This window comes from Oncorhynchus gorbuscha, linkage group LG17 (genome assembly GCF_021184085.1).
Source record: "Oncorhynchus gorbuscha isolate QuinsamMale2020 ecotype Even-year linkage group LG17, OgorEven_v1.0, whole genome shotgun sequence".
NCBI lineage: Eukaryota > Metazoa > Chordata > Actinopteri > Salmoniformes > Salmonidae > Oncorhynchus > Oncorhynchus gorbuscha.
In genome coordinates, this window is record NC_060189.1 from 9,167,961 (window position 1) to 9,190,980 (window position 23,020).

The window sequence follows — 23,020 nt, forward strand, 5'->3', positions numbered from 1 at the left end:
TATCCAAATATAAACTGGCACCATGGCACCAGTACATTCTTTCTCAACACAGTATAACGATACTGAATTCTATTGCCATTTTAAAGCATAGTTCCTGTAAAAAACTATTTGTTTTCTCACTTTCAATAAGAATCATTTGACAGCCTGGAGAAACCAATCTCTTTTCTTTAACTCCTAATGAGATGTGTGAAACATCTCCCAGGATTGTCCTGCTAAGTACCCGCCACTCACACCTGTGTTTCATCAGCACTGAAACAGTTAACCCCTCTACACCTGTCCTATCAGGCACCTGTCTCCGGAGCCCTCGGCCAATCAGGCGCGAGTGAGGGAAGCTACCTGTCAGCATGAAATAAATGTGGGGAGCTGGTGAGGACAGGATTCAAAACAGGCTCACTCTCTCTGCTAAGACAGACAACACCCACACCCACTAGAGGAGTCTTTACCCAGAGGAACCTAAACTCTGCTGTCTTGGGAAGGAGTCATGACCAAAGAGATTGAGTAAGTTGACAACTTCTTTACATGGTTCTCTGAGGACATGTTTTAAAGGGTTTAAATGGGGGTGTTCTGGGGTAGAATGTGTTCCTTAAGGGAAATGACTTTGGACTTGTCTTGTGGTGTATACCTGCTAAGGTAAAATGCAACCAATTGTATTAGACAGTCTAATATTTTATTGCCGCATTCACGTGCTATCGGAAACTCGGAACCTCCGGATTAAAATGTAAGTAAGTTATTTGCGTAGAGCTTCCTATTGATCGTTTCTCCTAGCGGGAAACTCCGGATCACCTTTTGTTTTCTATGACTACTGCGTGAACGTGACATAAGTGCATCTTTTGGTTGGATTGTTGTAAGGCTCTTTTGGCTGTAGCTGCTTTTGGTTCTGCAACAGTCTACCTTTTATTTTCTGCTGAGGGCCAGAATAGATTATGATGCAAGTGCTGACTTGTCCATTCATCATCTTCTGTTGAACAGTGAGAGTTACCTTCACTTCCCGAGAGAGAGGGGAGGAGAAATTCAGGGCCCCCTCTTCTCTACCTCTGTTTCTCTATGTTGTGCAATGAGACCATCATGTGAAAGGTGTGTGTTTTTACTAAAAGTATATTTCGTGGAGAACCTGATACACACACACACTTTCGATGTCCCCCTGCTATGTTGTGTATTTATAGGGACTCGTGGTTTAAACTGGCCTGTCATAGGCAGTGTTGACAATAACCTAAGGGGTACAACACACAATGGGGGAGAGGGAAACTGGTACCCGCCTCCTGAATGTCTTGGAGAATGCGTTGAATTACATAATGTAGTGGTGAAACTCTAGACAGAGATTCTCTATTGTAACATTTGTATTGAGCAGTATTTAGAGAAAGGCCCTTAGGCAAAAATATTGCAGTCAGAGTACAGTATAACTGTAGTTTGCAGCAAATAATGTGTCTCCCCCCAAAAAACGTATTTATTTTTTACTGCAATAATTTTGCAGTATAACTGCAGTACAATGCAGTTATACTGCAATTATTGCGTTCAAAATACCACAGTCGACTGCAGTTACTGCACTTTTACTGCAGTTTCAAAACGGCACCTTTTTTTTGTAAGGGGAAGAGTAGCTAATGGAATGTTGTGGTGTTAATGTACACTGAGGCAGGTGAGTGTCTGTAGAGGGGAGAGACAGGTGTATCTTACAACAGGTGTCTGTTATCAGTCTTTGCAGTGGTGGGCTGTAGTTTTGAGAGAAGGCATTTTTTAGTAAACAATTGTATAGGAATCTTAAGAGGTATGGAAGGACAGGGATAATACAACATTATTTTCTGCTAATACGCCCTTATTGTGATTCTCTCACTCCTGGTCAAACACCGTAGGATGTCAATGCCTGAAGTCTTCCTTTTGTTGTCAGCACATTATGTGGTAGCGCATAGGTAAACCTTCTCTGTTTGCACACTGGCCACTCCAGGTCAACTTACAGGAAGCTTACTCCATCCTCAGTAGACAGGAAATTCCCCCAAAAAAAAAAAAAAAAAAATCCCAATTTTCTTTCTGTTTATCCTAAGGAGTTACTGATCCTTCCCCTAAATCCCATGTTTTGTGTCTGGACTGTTGGCTACCCAGAGCCTTCCAGACAGCTGACAGCTCGGATCCTAACCTTTGTACTTAAGAAGTCACTACGACCCTATGGCCCCCTGGAGGGAAAAGGCTTATAACAAAAATGTTATTTCTTTTCATAAAAAAAAACATAATACCGTTCTGAGGTAACTGATAATGTGATTGAGTTCTAGTGAACGTAATTATTTTGAGGTTATTATACAAGGCATACTTGTGTGTGGGTGAGCTCTTGGCCCCTAGTATGTTGAACTTCTCTGGCATCTACTGTACGCAGTGAGCAGCAAATATCTTATTAAGATCTGTGGTTTTGCAATCGAAACCGCCCTCCTAGCCCAGGGGCAAGTATGTGCAGTGCTTAAGGTTGTTATTAGCATGCAGACACTCACAGCATTAAGTCTTACATTTCTACTACAAAAGTTAACATACGCATAGGCAGAGGCAGTTCCCATAGCCAAAACATGCCAAAGAAATGTCATTTAATTTACAAAGTCAAGTGCTACCTCCTTCACTCTAATGTATTATTCAGAATGTGAAGCCTTTAAAAAAAATCATGTGACTTTATTCATGTTTCTCCTGGTCTGTGTGCTGCAGGACTCTGGGATTGGTCCTTCAGAACGAGAGTTTCAACTACCAGTGTTACAGTAACCTCATCATGGACTCCTGGGCCTACACAGACAGCCTACTCACCTACGACCAGTGCAAGGTAGTGTGTGTGTGTGTGTGTGTGTGTGTGTGTGTGTGTGTGTGTGTGTGTGTGTGTGTGTGTGTGTGTGTGTGTGTGTGTGTGTGTGTGTGTGTGTGTGTGTGTGTGTGTGTGTGTGTGTGTGTGTGTGTGTGTGTGTGTGTGTGTGTGTGTGTGTGTGTTATACCACCCGTTTAAGTTCAACCTGTCTCCTTTGTATGTGTTGTACAGAAACAGCTCACTGTTGTCTCTCATGTTCACAGACACCAAAAGAACAGAAAATGGTTGCATGCAGCCGAGGCAGCAGTATGTACAAGCCAGAGAGGTAAGATTGATATCTGGAAAACATAGGGCAAATAGAAATCCAAAATGGATGATGTTGAGAGACAGATGGGAGGGGTTGAATGGAGCTGAATGGTGGGAATGGATGATGTTGAGAGACAGATGGTAGAGGTTGAATGGAGCTGAAGGGTGGGAATGGATGATGTTGAGAGACAGATGGGAGAGGTTGAATGGAGCTGAAGGGTGGGAATGGATGATGTTGAGAGACAGATGGTAGAGGTTGAATGGAGCTGAAGGGTGGGAATGGATGATGTTGAGAGACAGATGGGAGAGGTTGAATGGAGCTGAAGGGTGGGAATGGATGATGTTGAGAGACAGATGGGAGAGGTTGAATGGAGCTGAAGGGTGGGAATGGATGATGTTGAGAGACAGATGGGAGGGGTTGAATGGAGCTGAAGGGTGGGAATGGATGATGTTGAGAGACAGATGGGAGGGGTTGAATGGAGCTGAAGGGTGGGAATGGATGATGTTGAGAGACAGATGGGAGAGGTTGAATGGAGCTGAAGGGTGGGAATGGATGATGTTGAGAGACAGATGGGAGGGGTTGAATGGAGCTGAAGGGTGGGAATGGATGATGTTGAGAGACAGATGGTAGAGGTTGAATGGAGCTGAAGGGTGGGAATGGATGATGTTGAGAGACAGATGGGAGAGGTTGAATGGAGCTGAAGGGTGGGAATGGATGATGTTGAGAGACAGATGGGAGAGGTTGAATGGAGCTGAAGGGTGGGAATGGATGATGTTGAGAGACAGATGGGAGGGGTTGAATGGAGCTGAAGGGTGGGAATGGATGATGTTGAGAGACAGATGGTAGAGGTTGAATGGAGCTGAAGGGTGGGAATGGATGATGTTGAGAGACAGATGGTAGAGGTTGAATGGAGCTGAAGGGTGGGAATGGATGATGTTGAGAGACAGATGGGAGGGGTTGAATGGAGCTGAAGGGTGGGAATGGATGATGTTGAGAGACAGATGGGAGAGGTTGAATGGAGCTGAAGGGTGGGAATGGATGATGTTGAGAAACAGATGGGAGAGGTTGAATGGAGCTGAAGGGTGGGAATGGATGATGTTGAGAGACAGATGGGAGGGGTTGAATGGAGCTGAAGGGTGGGAATGGATGATGTTGAGAGACAGATGGGAGAGGTTGAATGGAGCTGAAGGGTGGGAATGGATGATGTTGAGAGACAGATGGGAGAGGTTGAATGGAGCTGAAGGGTGGGAATGGATGATGTTGAGAGACAGATGGGAGAGGTTGAATGGAGCTGAAGGGTGGGAATGGATGATGTTGAGAGACAGATGGGAGGGGTTGAATGGAGCTGAAGGGTGAGAATGGATGATGTTGAGAGACAGATGGGAGGGGTTGAATGGAGCTGAAGGGTGAGAATGGATGATGTTGAGAAACAGATGGGAGGGGTTGAATGGAGCTGAAGGGTGGGAATGGATGATGTTGAGAGACGGATGGGAGGGGTTGAATGGAGCTGAAGGGAGAATAGCAAGGATGATGTTGAGAGACAGATGGGAGGGTTGAATGTAGCTGAAGGGTGAGAATGGATGATGTTGAGAAACAGATGGGAGGGGTTGAATGGAGCTGAAGGGTGGGAATGGATGATGTTGAGAGACGGATGGGAGGGGTTGAATGGAGCTGAAGGGTGAGAATGGATGATGTTGAGAGACAGATGGGAGGGGTTGAATGGAGCTGAAGGGACTAATAGCAAGACAAAACATGTAGAACACACAGGGTCTGTAAAATGTATATATGTTCAGACCTTTTGTGAAATAGCATAGTTACAAATAGAAATCAAACTAGATGGACATCTGTAATAGAGGAAGGACTAAGAACAAACAAGAGGGAACTATTGTAAAGTAGACTGTGAATGTATAATGTGTATTAAGATGTAGAAATTGAAGGTAAAAGCAGAAGTGTTTATTAGTTTACTCCAATTGGGGGATCGGCGGAAGGGTTTGCGGGGAATAATAATAAAGGTATATTCTTTAAAAAAGTATGTATGTCTATATAGGTATGTGTATGTATATATGTGTATATTTATGTCTATACAGGTATGTGTATGTATATATGTGTATATTTATGTCTATACAGGTATGTGTATGTATATATGTGTATATGTATGCATGTGTGTATGGATATATATATCTACCCCCAAAATATATGGGGGATTGGAAATGATGCAGACAATTACATTGATGGAACCAATATTCTTTCCACAATATTTAGCTGATCCACCCCTCTAAAAAAGAAGAAGATATCTAACCAATTGTTTACACTACCAAGAGTATGGACTTGATTGAGCGATCAGGTTAAAGGCCAAGATAATTTCACCTGTCAATCAAACCGTAGAGGCAGACACTAAAGGGGTATGGGGAAGATCGGATGGTAAAGGGATTTTTAAAGTGGAACCCGGGTGGTATTGGGAGTTCTTATGTCATGGAGTCAAGCTGCAGAAAAAGGGCAAGGCTTTGGCAAGGTCAGAGTTGGGTGAGTTTGTGGCTAATCCCCTGTCAAACAGAACCCCAAGGGATTATGGGCTGTGGTACTCCTCCTCTTGCCACCCCTGAACAACACTGTCTCTGACTCACAAAGGAGGAGAAGCAGTCCCAGCTCTCCCTCTCTCTCACCCTCTCTTTTGTCTGGGTTGAAAAATGGCCGTCGGTGGCCGCACTGTTGTCCCGTCAAACACGGCAGTCAGTCCCTTTCGACCAAACTCAAATAAAGAAAGAGGGGAAGAAATATTGGGATTAGGCGGTAAACAGTTCCCACCCAGCTTTCTTTAGTTCACTTTCAGTAGCACTGTGTGCTCAGTGGACTCTGAGAACTACACTGGCTTTATTCATTCTTATTGACTTTAACACATTTTATGTCGTGAACTGTGTGTATGTGTGCTGCTGTATAGGCTACTGTTTAAAAGAGCTGGATTTCTTTTGAAGGAAGGGCAGTTCCATTGACAATCAGTGTTTCTCAGAAGAGTTTTGTTTATCAAACATCTCCATTATTTAATTGAGTGTCAATCAAAGGAGTGGCTAATTGGGTTGGTATTGTATCTAAACACCCCCCCCCTCCCTCCCCCCAACCCAGGACACTGAGTGGCTCCTCCCCCCGAGCTGGTCTCCCTGGAGACGCCTACCAACATCATCAACGTTTCTTCCAGCCACCCCCAGGAGGCGCTGGACCTCAACAGCAAGCTGTCGTCCCTCTGCCCTCCCTCTGTCCCTCAAAACTCCAGCGCCGACACCTACGACAAGCAGGCCATCAACAACATGTTTGACTCCCTGCTCTCCCAGAAGTGGCCCACAGAGACAGCCTTCCCTGAGGCCACCACTGAGGTAAGCTTACTGTTCTAACCAAAGCAGCCATCTTGTTTATTTGTACATTTTAATCTCTGGCAACTTCTCCCCTTCTATTTTTCCTCTCTCTCTCTTTCTTTTTCACATTCCATCTCCTCATTACTTTTTTCTTGTGTTCCTCTGAAGCAGGCTCTACCCTACAGTGATCCCTTTACCAAGCAGCCCAGTCCAGTGTACTCTGACTCCTACACCAACTCCCCTCCAGAGAGATACAGGTAGCTATGTGCCCTGGGAATCAAATCAAATTAGAACACCTGTGCTGAGCTATGCCCAAGTATCGAAAATGCTAATTTGATAAGGCTAAAGGTAATGAATATCATCGAGCTGTGTATAACTCGCAAAGCAATGGCAGTAATATTCAAATGGCTAAACATAATGCTGACCGTTAACATTCTGTCTCCAGGAATGATTTCCAGTTCGTTTTGGGAGCCCCTCAAGCCACCCAGCACAAGTCGTCCCAGCTGCCCATGGTTTACCTCAACAAGGGCCAGTTCTACCCTATCTCCCTACAGGGGGTGGACAGCCCGTCCTCCAACAAAGTCAAGGTGAGTCGAGCTTTGATGACATCACCCAAGAGGACAGTTCCTCTCACCAGAGGATGTTCTATTTGACACAACACCAGTAAAAGTATGTTCCTTCAAAAAAAAACCCTCTCCTCACCATTGTTGACTGTCATGGTAGACGGAGCAGGGTGGGAACGTTGTTCTCTCTTCTTGTGATGAGTGATTTTGCTTTTGGAGTTACGCCAGGCTCAGTGTTCGGGGCCAACACATATTTCGTGTGGCGGGGCCAAACCCAATGCGTGTCAGCCAGTTAGTCAGGCCGAGAGGGAGAACAGGGGGAGGAGCTAAAGGTCTGCGTGACAGCCCTCTCTCTTTTCTCTGGTGAAAAGAGAAAACACAAGCCTTTGCGAATGAAACGTGCCCAGTAGTTTGCCTTTCTCGGAGTTGGCGATGCACACAACCTACACAAAATGTACCTTGTCTGATGGCCCCTCTCTCTCTCTCTCTCTCTCTCTCTCTCTCTCTCTCTCTCTCTCTTTCTCCAGACGGTGGTCATGGCGGTGTTTGAGAATGATAAGAGTGCAGAGATCCAGCTGAGGTGCTGGAATCACTGGCACGCAAGGCAGCCGACCGTTAAGCAGAGGGTCATTGACATCGGTATACAACCTTTACCATGTACACATAAACACATGCATAGGATCAGCAACAGGAATTTGCTTTAGCTCTACATTCAAAACAACACATGTCAATGACTGCAAGGTTTTTATTAGTAGTTGTTGCTTCTTTTCGTAAGCCTGTATCTACTCAGAACAGAACCACAATCTGGTTTCTTTCATAAGCCTGTCAGAGCAGATAATCACTTTATTTTCCTTATATCAATATCTTTCTATCTGTCTTCTAGCTGACTACAAAGAGGTGTTCAGTGGCATCAGCCATGTGGAAGAGGTGGCCTTCAATGCTCTGTCTTTCATTTGGAACCCCAACGAGGAAGGGAAGGTAAGCGCAGCCAGGAAACTGGAAAAACACACTCTGACACACACACACACACACACACACACACACACACACACACACACACACACACACACACACACACACACACACACACACACACACACACACACACACACACACACACACACACACACACACACACACACACACACACACACACACACACACACACACACACACACACACACACACACGCTGACACACACACACTGACACACACACACTGACACACACACACACGACACACACACACACACACACACACACACTGACACACACAGACAGATAAAGTCACAGTGTTAGGAACAGCCCTATTATTTATCTAGCCACGCTATCCGTTGAGCTGAAATGGGGTGATGAGGGAGCGCTGTGGGTTGGGAGGGGAGGAATCCCTGGCATGCGGCCGCCCCGGGGCGCCTGTCACCACAAGGCAAGAGCGACACGTCGAGAGCGCTTACTGCAATCTGCTCACGCCCATAGGGGTGAGGCAGTGAAACTCCCTGCAGGTGGAGAGAGGGAGAGGGAGAACGGAGAGAGGGAGAATGGAGAGAGGAAGAACGGAGAGAGGGAGGGGGAGAGGGAGAAAGGAAAGGACAGGTTGGAAGGAATGAGAGAGTAAAGCTCATTTCAACACTGAAGGCACCTGTTGTCACAACCCAGTGATATACTAATTCATCTCATTTTACCCAGAACAAGTCTGTTAAAATCAGGGCCTGTTATATCCTGGAACCTTACCAAGACACAGCCGTAGTGGAAACATTCAAAGCTTTTCTGTTACACTGAACGTCCGTCCGTTTTAGATTGGAGAGTTGCCAAACCAAAACGGTAGCATCACAACACGTGTCCATAGATTCCTAGTTTTTGATTTGTTGAGCTTTTTTCTGTCTCCACACTTCTTCCTGATCAGAGATGTGTCTATGCTTGTCACTCAATCTTTTTTATTTTCTCTCAGTCACACCTCATTGGTGAAAGGGCAGCCAGCCGCCCACACTCACGCGACCTCTCTTTGTCACTTCTCGTTATATGACATTGAATAGAACATTAGTGAAGCAATTGCGAATTGCGTAAATGGGTCAATGATTTTTCAAGGTTCTCAATACCACTCAAGGACCTTTATTTTTTAATATTTTTTTTAAAGGGCACCATAACAGTTCTAGAAAGTTCTCACATTTAAAAAAAATGATCAGGATCTCTATTAGTGACAGCTGGTCTTACTGGGTTCCGACACATAACGGACAAAATACATTAACATGTAGTTTGCGTGTGTATCAATCGGTTACACATACATGTCAGTACATGCACACAAAAAGTAGGTAACATAGGGGAGAGGTGTTGTGCCCGTGATGTGTAATCTTTATTAGTTTCTTTGAAACCAGTATTAATACTGTACGTTTTCTTGTCTGATATCATGTTTACCCCTATTCTCCTCTCTCCTCTCTCCAGGTGTACATTGGCATTAACTCTCTGAGTACAGACTTCTCCTCTCAGAAGGGGGTGAAGGGGCTTCCTCTCAACCTCCAGATCGACACCTATGATTTCAGCACCGGCACCAACCGCCTCATCCACAGAGCTGCTGTCCAGGTCAAAATCTTCTGTGATAAGGTCAGTAAAGATCTCTATCTCAAATGTCATTTTTTTCTAAGGGCTTATAGATGTGTAATGTGCAGTGCATTCGGAAAGTATTCAGACCCCTTTACCTGTTTCCATTTTGTTACGTACATACATTTTTTCCTCAACATTCTACACACAATACCCCATAATGACAAAGCGGAAAAAGGTTTCTAGAAATGTTTGCAAATATATTTAAAAAACATACCTTAGTTACATAAATATTCAGACCCTTTTTTATGAGACTGGAAATTGAGCTCAGGTGCATCTTGTTTCCATTGATCATCCTTGAGATGTTTCTACCACATCTCTGCAATACTCCATCAATCAGGGCTTTATAGTATGGTGGCCTGACGGAAGCCACTCCTCAGTAAAAGGCACATGACAGCCCGCTTGGAGTTTGTCAAAAGGCACCGTCTGACCACTCTCAGACCGTGAGAGTCCTTTAGGTGATTCTCTGGTTTGATGAAACCAAGATTGAACTCTTTGGCCTGAATGCCAAGCATCACGTCAAGAGGAAACCTGGCACCATCCCTATGGTGAAACATGGTGGTGGCAGCATCATGCTGTGGGGATGTTTTTCTGTGGCAGGGACTGGGAGACTAGTCAGGATCAAGGGAAAGATGAATGGAGCAAAGTACAGAGAGATCCTTGATGAAAAACTGCTCAGGACCTCAGACTGGGGTGAAGGTTCACCAACAGGACAATAACCCTAAGCACACAGCCAAGACAACGCAGGAGTGGCTTCGGGACAAGTCTCTGAGTGGCCCAGCCAGAGGCCGGACTTGAAAAACCCAATCGAACATCTCTGGAGAGACCTGAAAATGGCTGTGATCGCTGCCAAAGGTGCTTCAACAAAGTACTGAGTAAATGGCCTGAATACTTATGTAAATGTGATATTTCAGTTTTTTTAATGCATTTGCAAAAATGTCTAAACTTGTTTTTATGGGGCATTGTGTGTAGATTGATGAGGAAAACTAAATAATTCATTTAAAAATAAGGCTATTACATAACAAAATGTGGAAAAAGTCAAGAGGTCTGAATGCTTTCCGAACACACTGTATGCTTTACAATATATATTTAGTGGAATCCCCCAAGGTTTGGTACTAAGTCCTATACAGTTACTGTATCTCTAGTTTATGACCTAAAGCTGTGCAGGTGACGAAAACAGATGATTTAATCTCAGATGTCTGGTTCATAAGTTGAACCTACGTCTGACAGACCTATTCATTGATCCCATTGTTGGCTTGAAATCTGATAGTTGTCGTCAAATGCCCCTATGGCCATGTATAATCTTTTCAATCTATCCACCTTTTGGGATGTGTCATCCGTTGCCACTAGCTGTTTTGACACAGTGGAGTGATAATGTGTCGGGCCACTCATTGACACACAAGCCAAACAAACTGGTTTAGCAGCTGGTGAATGAGTGTTCCGTCATCACTGTTGTCCCTCTAACCCGCTGTATCTCAATGTGATGAGGTGGAGCGGTGTGACCGGACTACATTGCTAGTCAGGCTAGGTCAACCATGACATAAAATCGGATGTATTATTTTATTGCTGCTTCTTCTCTAATAAACACATTGTTGTATGGCTGACTGGTTAGCAAAATGAGGAATAAAATTGTCAGAGAAGAGTTGTGACCATGTGTGTCTGGGTCTTTCTCCTCAGGGTGCAGAGAGGAAGATGAGGGATGAGGACAGGAAGAGGAGCAAGAGGAGGGGCAAAACTGTCATCGACTCCAAAAGTAAGACTTCTTCAGACACTGTCTTATTAGCAAAAATAATCACAAGCGACATCCGCACACAAACACTAACCCAATGACAGATGTAAACCCCAGGAGACATCTAACGGTGTCAAACATGCTGTCTATGACGGCCATGTGCATGCGCCCACGCGCGCCATTGTGCACATGTTGATGTTGTTCATCCACACCAGATGCAATCAGGACACGCAGGATGAAATATCATACATCCTGCATTCTCAGTCTGTGATTGTCATTTAAGACCCCATGCGTTTCTAACCAAATTGGCATTTTTGGATTTATCCCCACTTGTATGAAGTGTTAGAATTCAGTACCTGTTCTATCTTTAAAGAGGATAATTCAGACTCACAAGCATTACAATGTCATAGAGACAGTCTCCCAGACTCTGGTAAACCCTACTCATAGACTAAAAAGCACCCGGGGAAAACAAGCCCTTTAGGTCTTCATTTAACAGGCGATTCTATAATTCTCAATCTAACCCGGTGTTCTCCTCTCCCTCCTTAGCCATCAAGTCAGTGGTGTCCAGCTCCATGGGAAGTGACAGCACCTTCTTCAAAACCCTGGAGGACCACGTCACCAACCCCGTCCTCTTCATCCCAGAGATGCACCTCTCCAACATGCAGCGCTGTGGCCTGGTAGGTCTCCCTCCTCCCTCATCTACTCCACCCTTCTTTATCTTTCTTTGGGATTGAGGGATCTTGGAGTTCACCACCACAACAGTGAGTTGAGTCATGTTCCCTGCTATCCCGGGACTGTAGCTCAAGGCTCTGGCACACACAAGGGGGAGGAGGAGGGGGATGGTGTGGGAAAATAAGTTTGTGGGAAAAGTGGGTTGGGATAAGGGAGAGTATCAGGGAAAGTGAGGAGAGGCAGATGCCAAGCTCAGACAAACTAATTGGCGGGCTATTCAGATTCCTCGACTCAACTCAAGTCTAGTGTGACTGACACACGGGATAACCTGCAGGAACCTACACAAAGAGACACACACACACACACTACCTGGCAGACACACATTCACCTGGCAGACACACATTCACCTGGCAGACACACACTTACCTGGCAGACACACACACACACACCTGGCAGACACTCAAACTCACACACCTGGCAGACACACTCACACACACCTGGCAGACACTCAGACTCACACACCTGGCAGACACTCAGACTCACACACCTGGCAGACACTCAGACTCACACGCCTGGCAGACTCACTCACACACACCTGGCAGACACACACACCTGGCAGACACACACACCTGGCAGACACACATACACCTGGCAGACACTCAGACTCACACACCTGGCAGACACTCAGACTCACACACCTGGCAGACACACTCACATACACCTGGAGACACACTCACGCCTGGCAGACTCACTCACACACACCTGGCAGACACACACACCTGGCAGACACACATACACCTGGCAGACACACTTACACCTGGCAGACTCACTCACACACACCTGGCAGACACACACACCTGGCAGACACACACACACACCTGGCAGACTCACACACACCTGGCAGACACACACACCTGGCAGACACACATACACCTGGCAGACACACTTACACCTGGCAGACTCACTCACACACACCTGGCAGACACACACACCTGGCAGACACACACACACACCTGGCAGACACACACACACCTGGCAGACACACACACACCTGGCAGACACACACACACCTGGCAGACACACACACACCTGGCAGACACACATACACCTGGCAGACACACATACACCTGGCAGACACACTTACACCTGGCAGACACACTTACACACACCTGGCAGACACACTCACACACACCTGGCAGACACACTTACACCTGGCAGACACACTCACACACACCTGGCAGACACACTCACACACACCTGGCAGACACACATACACCTGGCAGACACACACACACACACACACACACACACACACACACACACACACACACACACACACACACACACACACACACACACACACACACACACACACACACACACACACACCTGGCAGACACACTCACACACACCTGGCAGACACACACACACACACACAACTGGCAGACACACACACACACACACACACACACACACACACACACACTGGCAGACACACACACACACACACACACACACACACACACACACACACACACACACACACACACACACACACACACACACACACACACACACACACACACACACACACACACACCTGGCAGACACCCTCACCGAGCCCCCCACTTTTCAGTGTTGTTGACACAAGCCAGTGGAGGTGGTAAGGGCTCCTGTTCTGACAGGCATTTAGTTCCCACAGTCCGGGCTTTAGGGAGTGGGGAGTGGGGAGGGGGAGTGTGTGTGTGTGTGTGTGTGTGTGTGTGTGTGTGTGTGTGTGTGTGTGTGTGTGTGTGTGTGTGTGTGTGTGTGTGTGTGTGTGTGTGTGTGTGTGTGTGTGTGTGTGTGTGTGTGTGTGTGTGTGTGTGTGTGCTCAGTCTTCTACCAAGTGTTAATGCTCCCATACTTACTTGACAGTACAGACATTTTCACTGCTTTAAGAGAGGAAGCTAGGGAGAGATGTTCCCTAATTTAGGATAAAGGTGAAGGGGGTCATTTGCTTTTCTGAGCTGTGAGAGTAGGATGATTTACAACTTAGCTGAGTCCCATAAATCATTCCATCTGTCAAAGAAAATATGTCTTAGAAAATCCCAGTTTCTTAAGAGGGGAGAGAACCGAAAAATCCCCAAACAAATTAACGTTATCTTGATAAAAAAATTGTCTGAAAATGTTCTGTCTTATATACAATACAAAATGTGACTCGCTGACAGGTTGTGAAACTTTGATATTATTTTATTTCACCTTTATTTAACCAGGTAGGCCAGTTAAGAACAAGTTCTCATTTACAACTGCGACCTGGCCAAGATAAAGCAAAGCAGTGCGACAAAAAAACAACAACACAGAGTTACGTCTCTGATAGTTTAGATAGACAGACTTCTGGTCTGGAACCTTTTATCTCTCTGCATCTGCATCCCTTCAGGATCATGGGAGACCTCATTAGCAGTGATAATAACATTCCTATGTATGACTGTTCCAGCCATAAAATGGCTGGGATGGGAAATTAAGCAATCAAATTCTATAGAGGAACTGTCCCTAATGATTGTTCTCTGTGTAGGCTCCTCCCACAACGCTGGAAGAGGTTGAAAGGACCTCCCTGAAGAGACTTTACCCTGATAGAGTGGACCAGAGCAGTGGAAGCCCACCACCAAGCAAGCAGGCCAAATTGGAGGAGCAACAGAAAGGTAAATAGAAAAGTTAAATTCTTGAATTGAAAATACAGTGCACTTCCTGAATTGAAATGAAAGTGGCCCAAACCCAAAGCAAATATACAGACAGCGCTACTGTGTTCCCGGTCTGGTAAACGGCCTATTCTGTTGTCCCATGGATGGATTATTTTGGCAAAAGGAGAAATGCTCACTAACAGGGGTGTAAACAAATCTGTGCACAAAATTTGAGAGAAAGAAGCTTTTTGTGCAAATTGAACATTTCTGGGATCTTTTATTTCAGCTCATTTTCTTTATTTCACCTTTATTTAACCAGGTAGGCTAGTTGAGAACACCTTTATTTAACCAGGTAGGCTAGTAGAGAACACCTTTATTTAACCAGGTAGGCCAGTTGAGAACACCTTTATTTAACCAGGTAGGCTAGTAGAGAACACCTTTATTTAACCAGGTAGGCCAGTGGAGAACACCTTTATTTAACCAGGTAGGCCAGTTGAGAACACCTTTATTTAACCAGGTAGGCTAGTAGAGAACACCTTTATTTAACCAGGTAGGCTAGTAGAGAACACCTTTATTTAACCAGGTAGGCCAGTTGAGAACACCTTTATTTAACCAGGTAGGCCAGTTGAGAACACCTTTATTTAACCAGGTAGGCCAGTTGAGAACACCTTTATTTAACCAGGTAGGCTAGTTGAGAACAAGTTCTCATTTGCAACTGCGACCTGGCCAAGATAAAGCGTAGCAATTTGACACATACAACAACACAGAGTTACACATGGAATAAACAAAACATACAGTCAATAATACAGTAGAACAAAAGAAAACAAAAAGTCTATATACAGTGAGTGCAAATGAGGTAAGTTAAGGAAATAAATAGGCCATGGTGGCGAATGAATTACAATATAGCAATTAAACACTGGAATGGTAGATCGGCAGAAGATCAATGTGCAGGTAGAGATACTGGGCTGCAAAATAAATAAATAAATACCAGAATGGGGTTGAGGTAGGTGGATATTTACAGATAGGCTAAGTACAGGTGCAGTGATCTGTAAACTGCTCTGACAGCTGGTGCTTAAAGCTAGTGAAGGAGATGTGATTCTCCAGCTTCAGAGATTTCTGAAATTCGTTCCAGTCATGGTTAGCAGAGAACTGGAAGGAAAGACGACCAAAGTATGAATTGGCTTTGGGGGTGACCAGTGAGATATACCTACTGGTGCGCGTGCTACGAGTGGGTGCTGCTATGGTGACCAGTGAGCTGAGATAAAGTGGGGCTTTACCTGGCAGAGACTTGTAGATGACCTGTAGCCAGTGGGTTTGGCGATGAGTATGAAGTGAGGTCTCATGAAACACGAGACCAACACTTTACATGTTGTGTTTATATTTTTGTTCAGTATAAAAATGTGGTTGTCCATGGTTCTGATTTGTGTGTGTGCGTATGCCATCCTCCTCTCTTTCATGTTGACGAAAGCGTATATGACTGTCATACAGTACACGTTTTTATTTTATTTTTGTTGTCCTGGGCTAACTGGTTAAAATGCTTGCTCGCTAGCCTAACTTCCTTTCATTGGCAATGATGACCACACTAGTTAACAGTAGCCTACTACATCTAGCTACATGTTGAACTTCCATCCTCTCAGGTCAGGGGCAAAATGTATGAATTTATAGTTAAATCAGAATGGCTGTTATATTCATTGGTCAGTATGGAGAATTAAGTCAAACCAAAAGTCCAAGTCCCTATCTCCATCCATGGCTAACTTAGGAAAGGGGACAATTTTAGCTAGCTAGCTAGCCACTGGAGGACAAAAACACAACAAGATGCAACAATTCAAGTTCTCAGTCAGTGACATTTGTTGTTTTGATGCAATGGACTGGCATGAAGCCAAATCCAAAATGGCTTCACTTGAAAAACATTTTTGTTGTGCCAGGACCATTCACAGTTGAGCTCACTCAGTTCAGCTCAACGCTGATTAGCTATTATTTCATAGGGAGGTCAAATGTTCACTGGGTTCCTTGCATTCAATGCTACGGACGGGAAGAATATCATACGCTATCATACGCTACAAGACCATGGTGCTTGCCTACGGAGCTGTGAGGGGAACGGCACCTCAGTACCTCCAGGCTCTGATCAGGCCCTACACCCAAACAAGGGCACTGCGTTCATCCACCTCTGGCCTGCTCGCCTCCCTACCACTGAGGAAGTACAGCTCCCGCTCAGCCCAGTCAAAACTGTTCGCTGCCCTGGCCCCCCAATGGTGGAACAAACTCCCTCACGACGCCAGGACAGCGGAGTCAATCATCACCTTCCGGAGACACCTGAAACCCCACCTCTTTAAGGAATACCTAGGATAGGATAAGTAATCCCTCTCACCCCCCCCCCCCCTTAAGTTTTTAGATGCACTATTGTAAAGTGACTGCTCCACTGGATGTCATAAGGTGAATGCACCAATTTGTAAGTCGCTCTGGATAAGAGCGTCTGCTAAATGACTTAAATGTAAATGTAAATGTGACCAGAAGGCATCAGATAGATGGGCTATACATACAGACACAGAGGGGCGCTGTTTCGCTCACTTGGATGCTTTCCCCGGTGAGGAACATTCAGCCTCTAGCAAATTGAAGGAAAATTATGAAACACAGGGAGAAAAAAGATACATTATTCAATGTAAACATTTTGTTTTTTACAATTTTGGGAGGGAATTCTGGCTTCCTTTGGCTTCAATGAATACACGGCACTGTTCTGTTGTCCTGTTTTCTTCTGGTCTGGTAAACAAGCTGACGTATTCTGTTCTCCTGTTTTGCAGTACTCTTGTACGTGAGAACAGAGTCCGAGGAGGTGTTCGATGCTCTCATGCTCAACACCCCAACTCTGAAAGGCCTGAGACAAGCGGTAAGCAGTACTTGTTCCTTACCCAACTTCGTCGTCGTCCAAGCATCTCATCGTTCAAGCATGAGAGAATATTGTACAGTTGACGGTGATACTAATCTTTCCTTTGTTCCTTTCTCAGATTTCTGAAAAGTATGGCATGCAAGAGGACTCCATTGGGAAAATATACAAGAAATGCAAAAGAGGGTAAATTACTTTCTGAGGCCTTTTCTTTTTACATCAAGGAGGAACAAGCGTTAGCATTAGCTATTATATATAATTAGCAATGCTATTCCCAAGTAGCATTAGCAAGTTACAGTAAATTGAAGGGAAATGTATTGGATTTGATTAAGTAGATGCACAGCAGGATATACTACTTACCGTAAAACATTCATTAATAGCCCAAGTTCTTATTTGCTTAAATCACTGAACACAACAGGCACTTGTTAGAGACAGGATCTTATTTGCTTAAATCACTGAACACAACAGGCACTTGTTAGAGACAGGATCTTATTTGCTTAAATCACTGAACACAACAGGCACTTGTTAGAGACAGGATCTTTTTAATTGTTTAATTCCAGCATTCACTTCCAGCATTTTAATACATTTCTTAATTTCCTGCACAAATGTGTTATCATTTACACATTGCTTCACATTTCTATTGACTTGGATTGTCTCTATTTAAAATATATATATATATAATAGAATAATAATTATCCTATTTAACTGGGAATTTTCGGCAGTTCTTACTTTAGCCACCAGATGGGCAATGGGACGATGGCTAGCAGTTCTCAGCTGTTAGCAGCCAATGGCTAGCAGTTCTCAGCTGTTAGCAGCCAATGGCTAGCAGTTCTAAGCTGTTAGCAGCCAATGGCTAGCAGTTCTCAGCTGTTAGCAGCCAATGGCTAGCAGTTCTCAGCTGTTAGCAGCCAATGGCTAGCAGTTCTCAGCTGTTAGCAGCCAATGGCTAGCAGTTTCTTACTTCCGATAAAAATGGATGAGACTTTTTTTTGGACTCATTACTGAATTATCTAATGTGACATATCAAACATTAAACCGCACACACAATTCATGGTGATACGTAGTATCCTCATAAACAATTACATTTATACCCAGCGTTTATGTGAAGCGCACGTTTATTTGCTGAAATGTGTGCCATGTGCCATGTGTGTGCCATGTGCCATGTGCCATTGCCCGGCTATTAAAAAGGGACAGGTGGTTATTTTTATTTTGTACAAATTTTTTATTTAGTGGATGAGCTTCAACATTGCAGATATATTCTGGGTTCTATCAAACTAATTGTTAGCTTAGTTTCTAATCCCCCTATTTAAAAATGTTCACCCAACCCTACCACCCCTCATCTGAATGGAGTAACCTAACGGGCAGTCTTCTTCTGCCACCATTTTCAATCTCATATACAGAACATTCTTAATCCAAACCCTCAGGATGTCCACAGACTAACACATCTTTCCCAGTACACTACCGTTTCACTATTTCCTTTTGCAACACATCCTTCTACTTTACTGTAATGTCCTCAGTAAGGAAACCAACCAAAGTTGACAGACTGGCTAGGTGAGCTAACTAGCTCTATGTCGGCTGGAATGTGATAATCTTCCAATAGAGAGAAAGAAACAGGATGGAAAGATGGATGAGTCAGGTGATTGTTTTACTTGACAATATTTATGTTGCTCTAATCTGATCTACCCTTCCCCGTAGCTACACCAGGAAGTGTTTTGGTCTATTTCGTTGAGTGAAAAGAGGTAGCTACTCTGATAGACAAGGGTTTTTGATTAAGGCGGAGGGAGCCACCTTGTTGTGCAAACATGTGGTTGCGAGGTGGATGCAATTGAATGGGACGAACCTTTGAGGAAGAGCTGGTATCCCTATTGTCAACATGTGAACCATGAAATGAAATAATGGCTTCCATTGTGTGTTCAATGCTTGAGCCATAGTCTTTCAAAGGGATTTATATACTATTCTGATTTTCCAGTAAACGTAAAGTCCTTCGATGTATAGGTGACAACATTTCCCTCAGCTTGAGACATACCCCTAGTAGTAAAGTAGGCCTGTAGTCTTCACACCAGAATCCATGTCAATGAACGAGTGTCACGCTAACATGTTGCGAGGCAGTCATTTGTTGAAGCTGACTTGACAGAGAAGATTAGAGGGTGACTGTCACCCTGAATGCCATGTGGTTCTTCTGTCACTCCGCCCTGCTGTGTGCTGACATTACATGGAGAACCCAACAGGTTCTGTAACATTCTCGTTCTGCTTATAGTCTTCAATCAGTCCCTTCCCTCCGGGTAGCGTGAGCAGACAGATCGCTTGATTAGCAACAAAGCTTTACTTACCGTAAAGCCAGGTTGCCATCTGGGAAAAGGAGTCTGGCCTGATTAATTGTTTGCAGTGTTGAGGGAATTGGAGGCCTCTCACTCTTTTGTTTCATGACTAAAAAAATGTCTCCGCCAGACAGCAGCAAAGAGGTCATTTATATAACATGTAGCCTGTTATATACAGTGCCTTGCGAAAGTATTCGGCCCCCTTGAACTTTGCGACCTTTTGCCACATTTCAGGCTTCAAACAAAGATATAAAACTGTAATTTTTTGTGAAGAATCAACAACAAGTGGGACACAATCATGAAGTGGAACGACATTTATTGGATATTTCAAACCTTTTTAACAAATCAAAAACTGAAATATTGGGCGTGCAAAATTATTCAGCCCCCTTAAGTTAATACATTGTAGCTCCACCTTTTGCTGCGATTACAGCTGTAAGTCGCTTGGGGTATGTCTCTATCAGTTTTGCACATCGAGAGACTGACATTTTTTCCTATTCCTCGTTGCAAAACAGCTCGAGCTCAGTGAGGTTGGATGGAGAGCATTTGTGAACAGCAGTTTTCAGTTCTTTCCACAGATTCTCGATTGGATTCAGGTCTGGACTTTGACTTGGCCAACACCTGGATATGTTTATTTTTGAACCAACCACAAAATAATACAGTTTTATATCTTTATGTTTGAAGCCTGAAATGTGGCAAAAGGTCGCAAAGTTCAAGGGGGCCGAATACTTTCGCAAGGCACTGTAAAGGTGTGGTACAAGACATTCATCTGTTCTTTGTCTGTTGTCTTTCAGGATTTTCGTCAATATGGATGACAACATCATTGAACACTACAGCAACCACTCAGCGTTCCTCATAGAGATCTCTGAAGTCATGAGCAGTCAGTTCCAGGTCACTCTCATGGAGTTATGAAGAGAGGGCAGACATTTTTTTTTAAATGTTCGGGCCACCAAATGGCAAGGTCTGCCCAATCAAACTGCCTGCCGATTTCCACCCTTTATTAAGCACTGCCCTGCGAGAGACTCTATTGGCCGAGCCAACAGGAGAAAGACAGACCAGCCTCTCTACCATTGAACCGACTTCAGACCGAACGCTTTATAGTGATGCCAGTCACTGACTTTGTAAATACCATTTAACCCCATTCTGACTTTTTTTTTTTTACTGTGGTATATATTTTATAACAGAGCGATTATGATTAATTATGACTATGCTGTAAATATTTTATGTAAATAGAAATGAATGACATATGAGTTGTCTCTTTTGGGGTGACACACAGCGATACCATGACCCACTTTTCAGAAATTTCCACAAGCTACATATTTCAATTTCAGTAGACATATCGTGAATGTTGTCAACTTTTTCAGACTGCCATTCTTGCTGCTTGTCATGTGCTTATCACTTCTTCAAAGAGATCTCAAGTACTGGGAATGCTGCCGTTGTTTAATTGCTTTAGTTGTTCGTTTTGTTATCATATTATTTCTCAGACCATTATGTTTGCTATATAATGGTACTACCAATAAGGATAATGCTTTAGCCCGAATAGTCCAACAAACACCCTAGAATTGTCCAACAAAGTACTTTTTTTTAGAACCAAAGTCACACATTTCCCACTTCACGGGTATTGCCTTCACAAAAACCTCAGTGGCCTTCTATAGTAGAAGACTGTACACATTTCTAGGTTGTATTGTGTCACCACATAATTCTTCCCCCAAGCCACTGTGCTAGAACCACTATGTTCCAGATCAACCCCTTGCAAAATCTTTCAGTTGAGTTTTTTTGTGAAGGCGTTTAGATTTCTCTTTGTATGTTTTTTTGCAACATTTCAATGCTGTAGCTATATCCCTGTAATATATCTTATGATTTTACCATAGCGATTCTTTTTGTATTGACTCTCGTTTCCAAGAAAATTAAACATACACTAAAGAAAAATGTGTACATGTTTCTTTCAATGGTTTTAGTAGGATATAGTTTAAAGATGACCTATAGTTCATCCACTTCAACTGAAATCTTACCCTGGACACGGGCCTCTTACCAAGAAAATATATGCAAATAGTTCAATTTATTCTCCTCGTTTACGCCATTGAGTATATTAGAACACTGCCCAGGGAAATTAAACAGGCCTTTAGCACAGACACTGAATACATGTTATTGTGTGTCTCGTCATTTCTGCTGGTCTCATGACAAATCTCATTTTTATTATTTTAACAATAAGGTCATGTATTTCTATCATCTTGAGCGTGTGCGTATGTCAGTGTGTGGGTGCGTGTGTCAATGTGTGGGTGTGTGTATGCATGAGTGGGTGTGTGTTTCAGTGTGTGGGTGTGTGTTAGAGAAAGAGGGGAGTAGAGAGAGGGAGGAGAGAAAGAGGGGAGTAGAGAGAGAGAGAGGAGAGAAAGAGGGGAGTAGAGAGAGAGAGAGGAGAGAAAGAGGGGAGTAGAGAGAGAGAGAGAGGAGAGAAAGAGGGGAGTAGAGAGAGAGAGGAGAGAAAGAGGGGAGTAGAGAGAGAGAGGAGAGAAAGAGGGGAGTAGAGAGAGAGAGAGGAGGGGAGTAGAGAGAGAGGAGAGAAAGAGGGGAGTAGAGAGAGGAGAGAAAGAGGGGAGTATAGAGAGAGGAGAGAAAGAGGGGAGTAGAGAGAGGAGAGAAAGAGGGGAGTATAGAGAGAGAGGAGAGAAAGAGGGGAGTAGAGAAAGAGAGGAGAGAAAAAGGAGAGGAGAGAGGGGAAAAGAGAGAGAGTGGAGAGGAAGAGGGGAGTAGAGAGAGAAAGAGGAGAGGAAGAGGGGAGTAGAGAGAGAGAGTGGAGAGGAAGAGGGGAGTAGAGAGAGAGAGGAGAGAAAGAGGGGAGTAGAGAGAGGAGAGAAAGAGGGGAGTATAGAGAGAGAGGAGAGAAAGAGGAGTATAGAGAGAGAGGAGAGAAAGAGGAGTATAGAGAGAGATAGAGGAGAGGAAGAGGGGAGTAGAGAGAGAGAGGAGAGAAAGAGGGGAGTAGAGAGAGAGAGTGGAGAGGAAGAGGGGAGTAGAGAGAGAGAGTGGAGAGGAAGAGGGGAGTAGAGAGAGAGAGGAGAGAAAGAGGGGAGTAGAGAGAGGAGAGAAGAGGGGGTATAGAGAGAGAGAGGAGAGAGAGGGGAGAGAGAGAGAGAGGAGAGAAAGAGGGGAGTAGAGAGAGAGAGGAGAGAAAGAGGGA

General features: G+C 44.3%; 1 protein-coding gene across 2 annotated transcripts; it reads left to right on the forward strand.

The window, feature by feature from the left end:
• The first annotated feature begins 370 nt into the window (after window positions 1–370).
• Window positions 371–21,780, forward strand: LOC124001096 (grainyhead-like protein 3 homolog). 2 transcript variants are annotated; one of them, XM_046307641.1, is made up of 15 exons: window positions 371–498; window positions 2,680–2,791; window positions 3,034–3,095; window positions 6,198–6,445; window positions 6,593–6,681; window positions 6,870–7,011; window positions 7,515–7,626; window positions 7,871–7,965; window positions 9,427–9,585; window positions 11,260–11,335; window positions 11,858–11,988; window positions 14,538–14,664; window positions 17,442–17,527; window positions 17,646–17,710; window positions 20,634–21,780. In XM_046307641.1, exons 4-15 carry the CDS (start codon window positions 6,380–6,382, stop codon window positions 20,749–20,751), a joined length of 1,266 nt encoding a protein of 421 aa, XP_046163597.1. In that variant the 5' UTR covers window positions 371–498; window positions 2,680–2,791; window positions 3,034–3,095; window positions 6,198–6,379; the 3' UTR covers window positions 20,752–21,780. The 2 variants fall into 2 exon arrangements, with proteins under 2 accessions (XP_046163597.1, XP_046163598.1); XM_046307642.1 differs by having other exon boundaries at window positions 6,596–6,681.
• Window positions 21,781–23,020: the final 1,240 nt, after the last annotated feature.

Bases quoted from the DNA above. Each gene is read 5' to 3' on its own strand.
- LOC124001096 (XM_046307641.1), top strand. From the start codon at position 6,380: ATGTTTGACTCCCTGCTCTCCCAGAAGTGGCCCACAGAGACAGCCTTC. The intron at 7,627-7,870 runs GTATACAACCTT...TCTGTCTTCTAG, and splicing joins GCAGAGGGTCATTGACATCG to CTGACTACAAAGAGGTGTTC. The intron at 14,665-17,441 runs GTAAATAGAAAA...CCTGTTTTGCAG, and splicing joins ATTGGAGGAGCAACAGAAAG to TACTCTTGTACGTGAGAACA.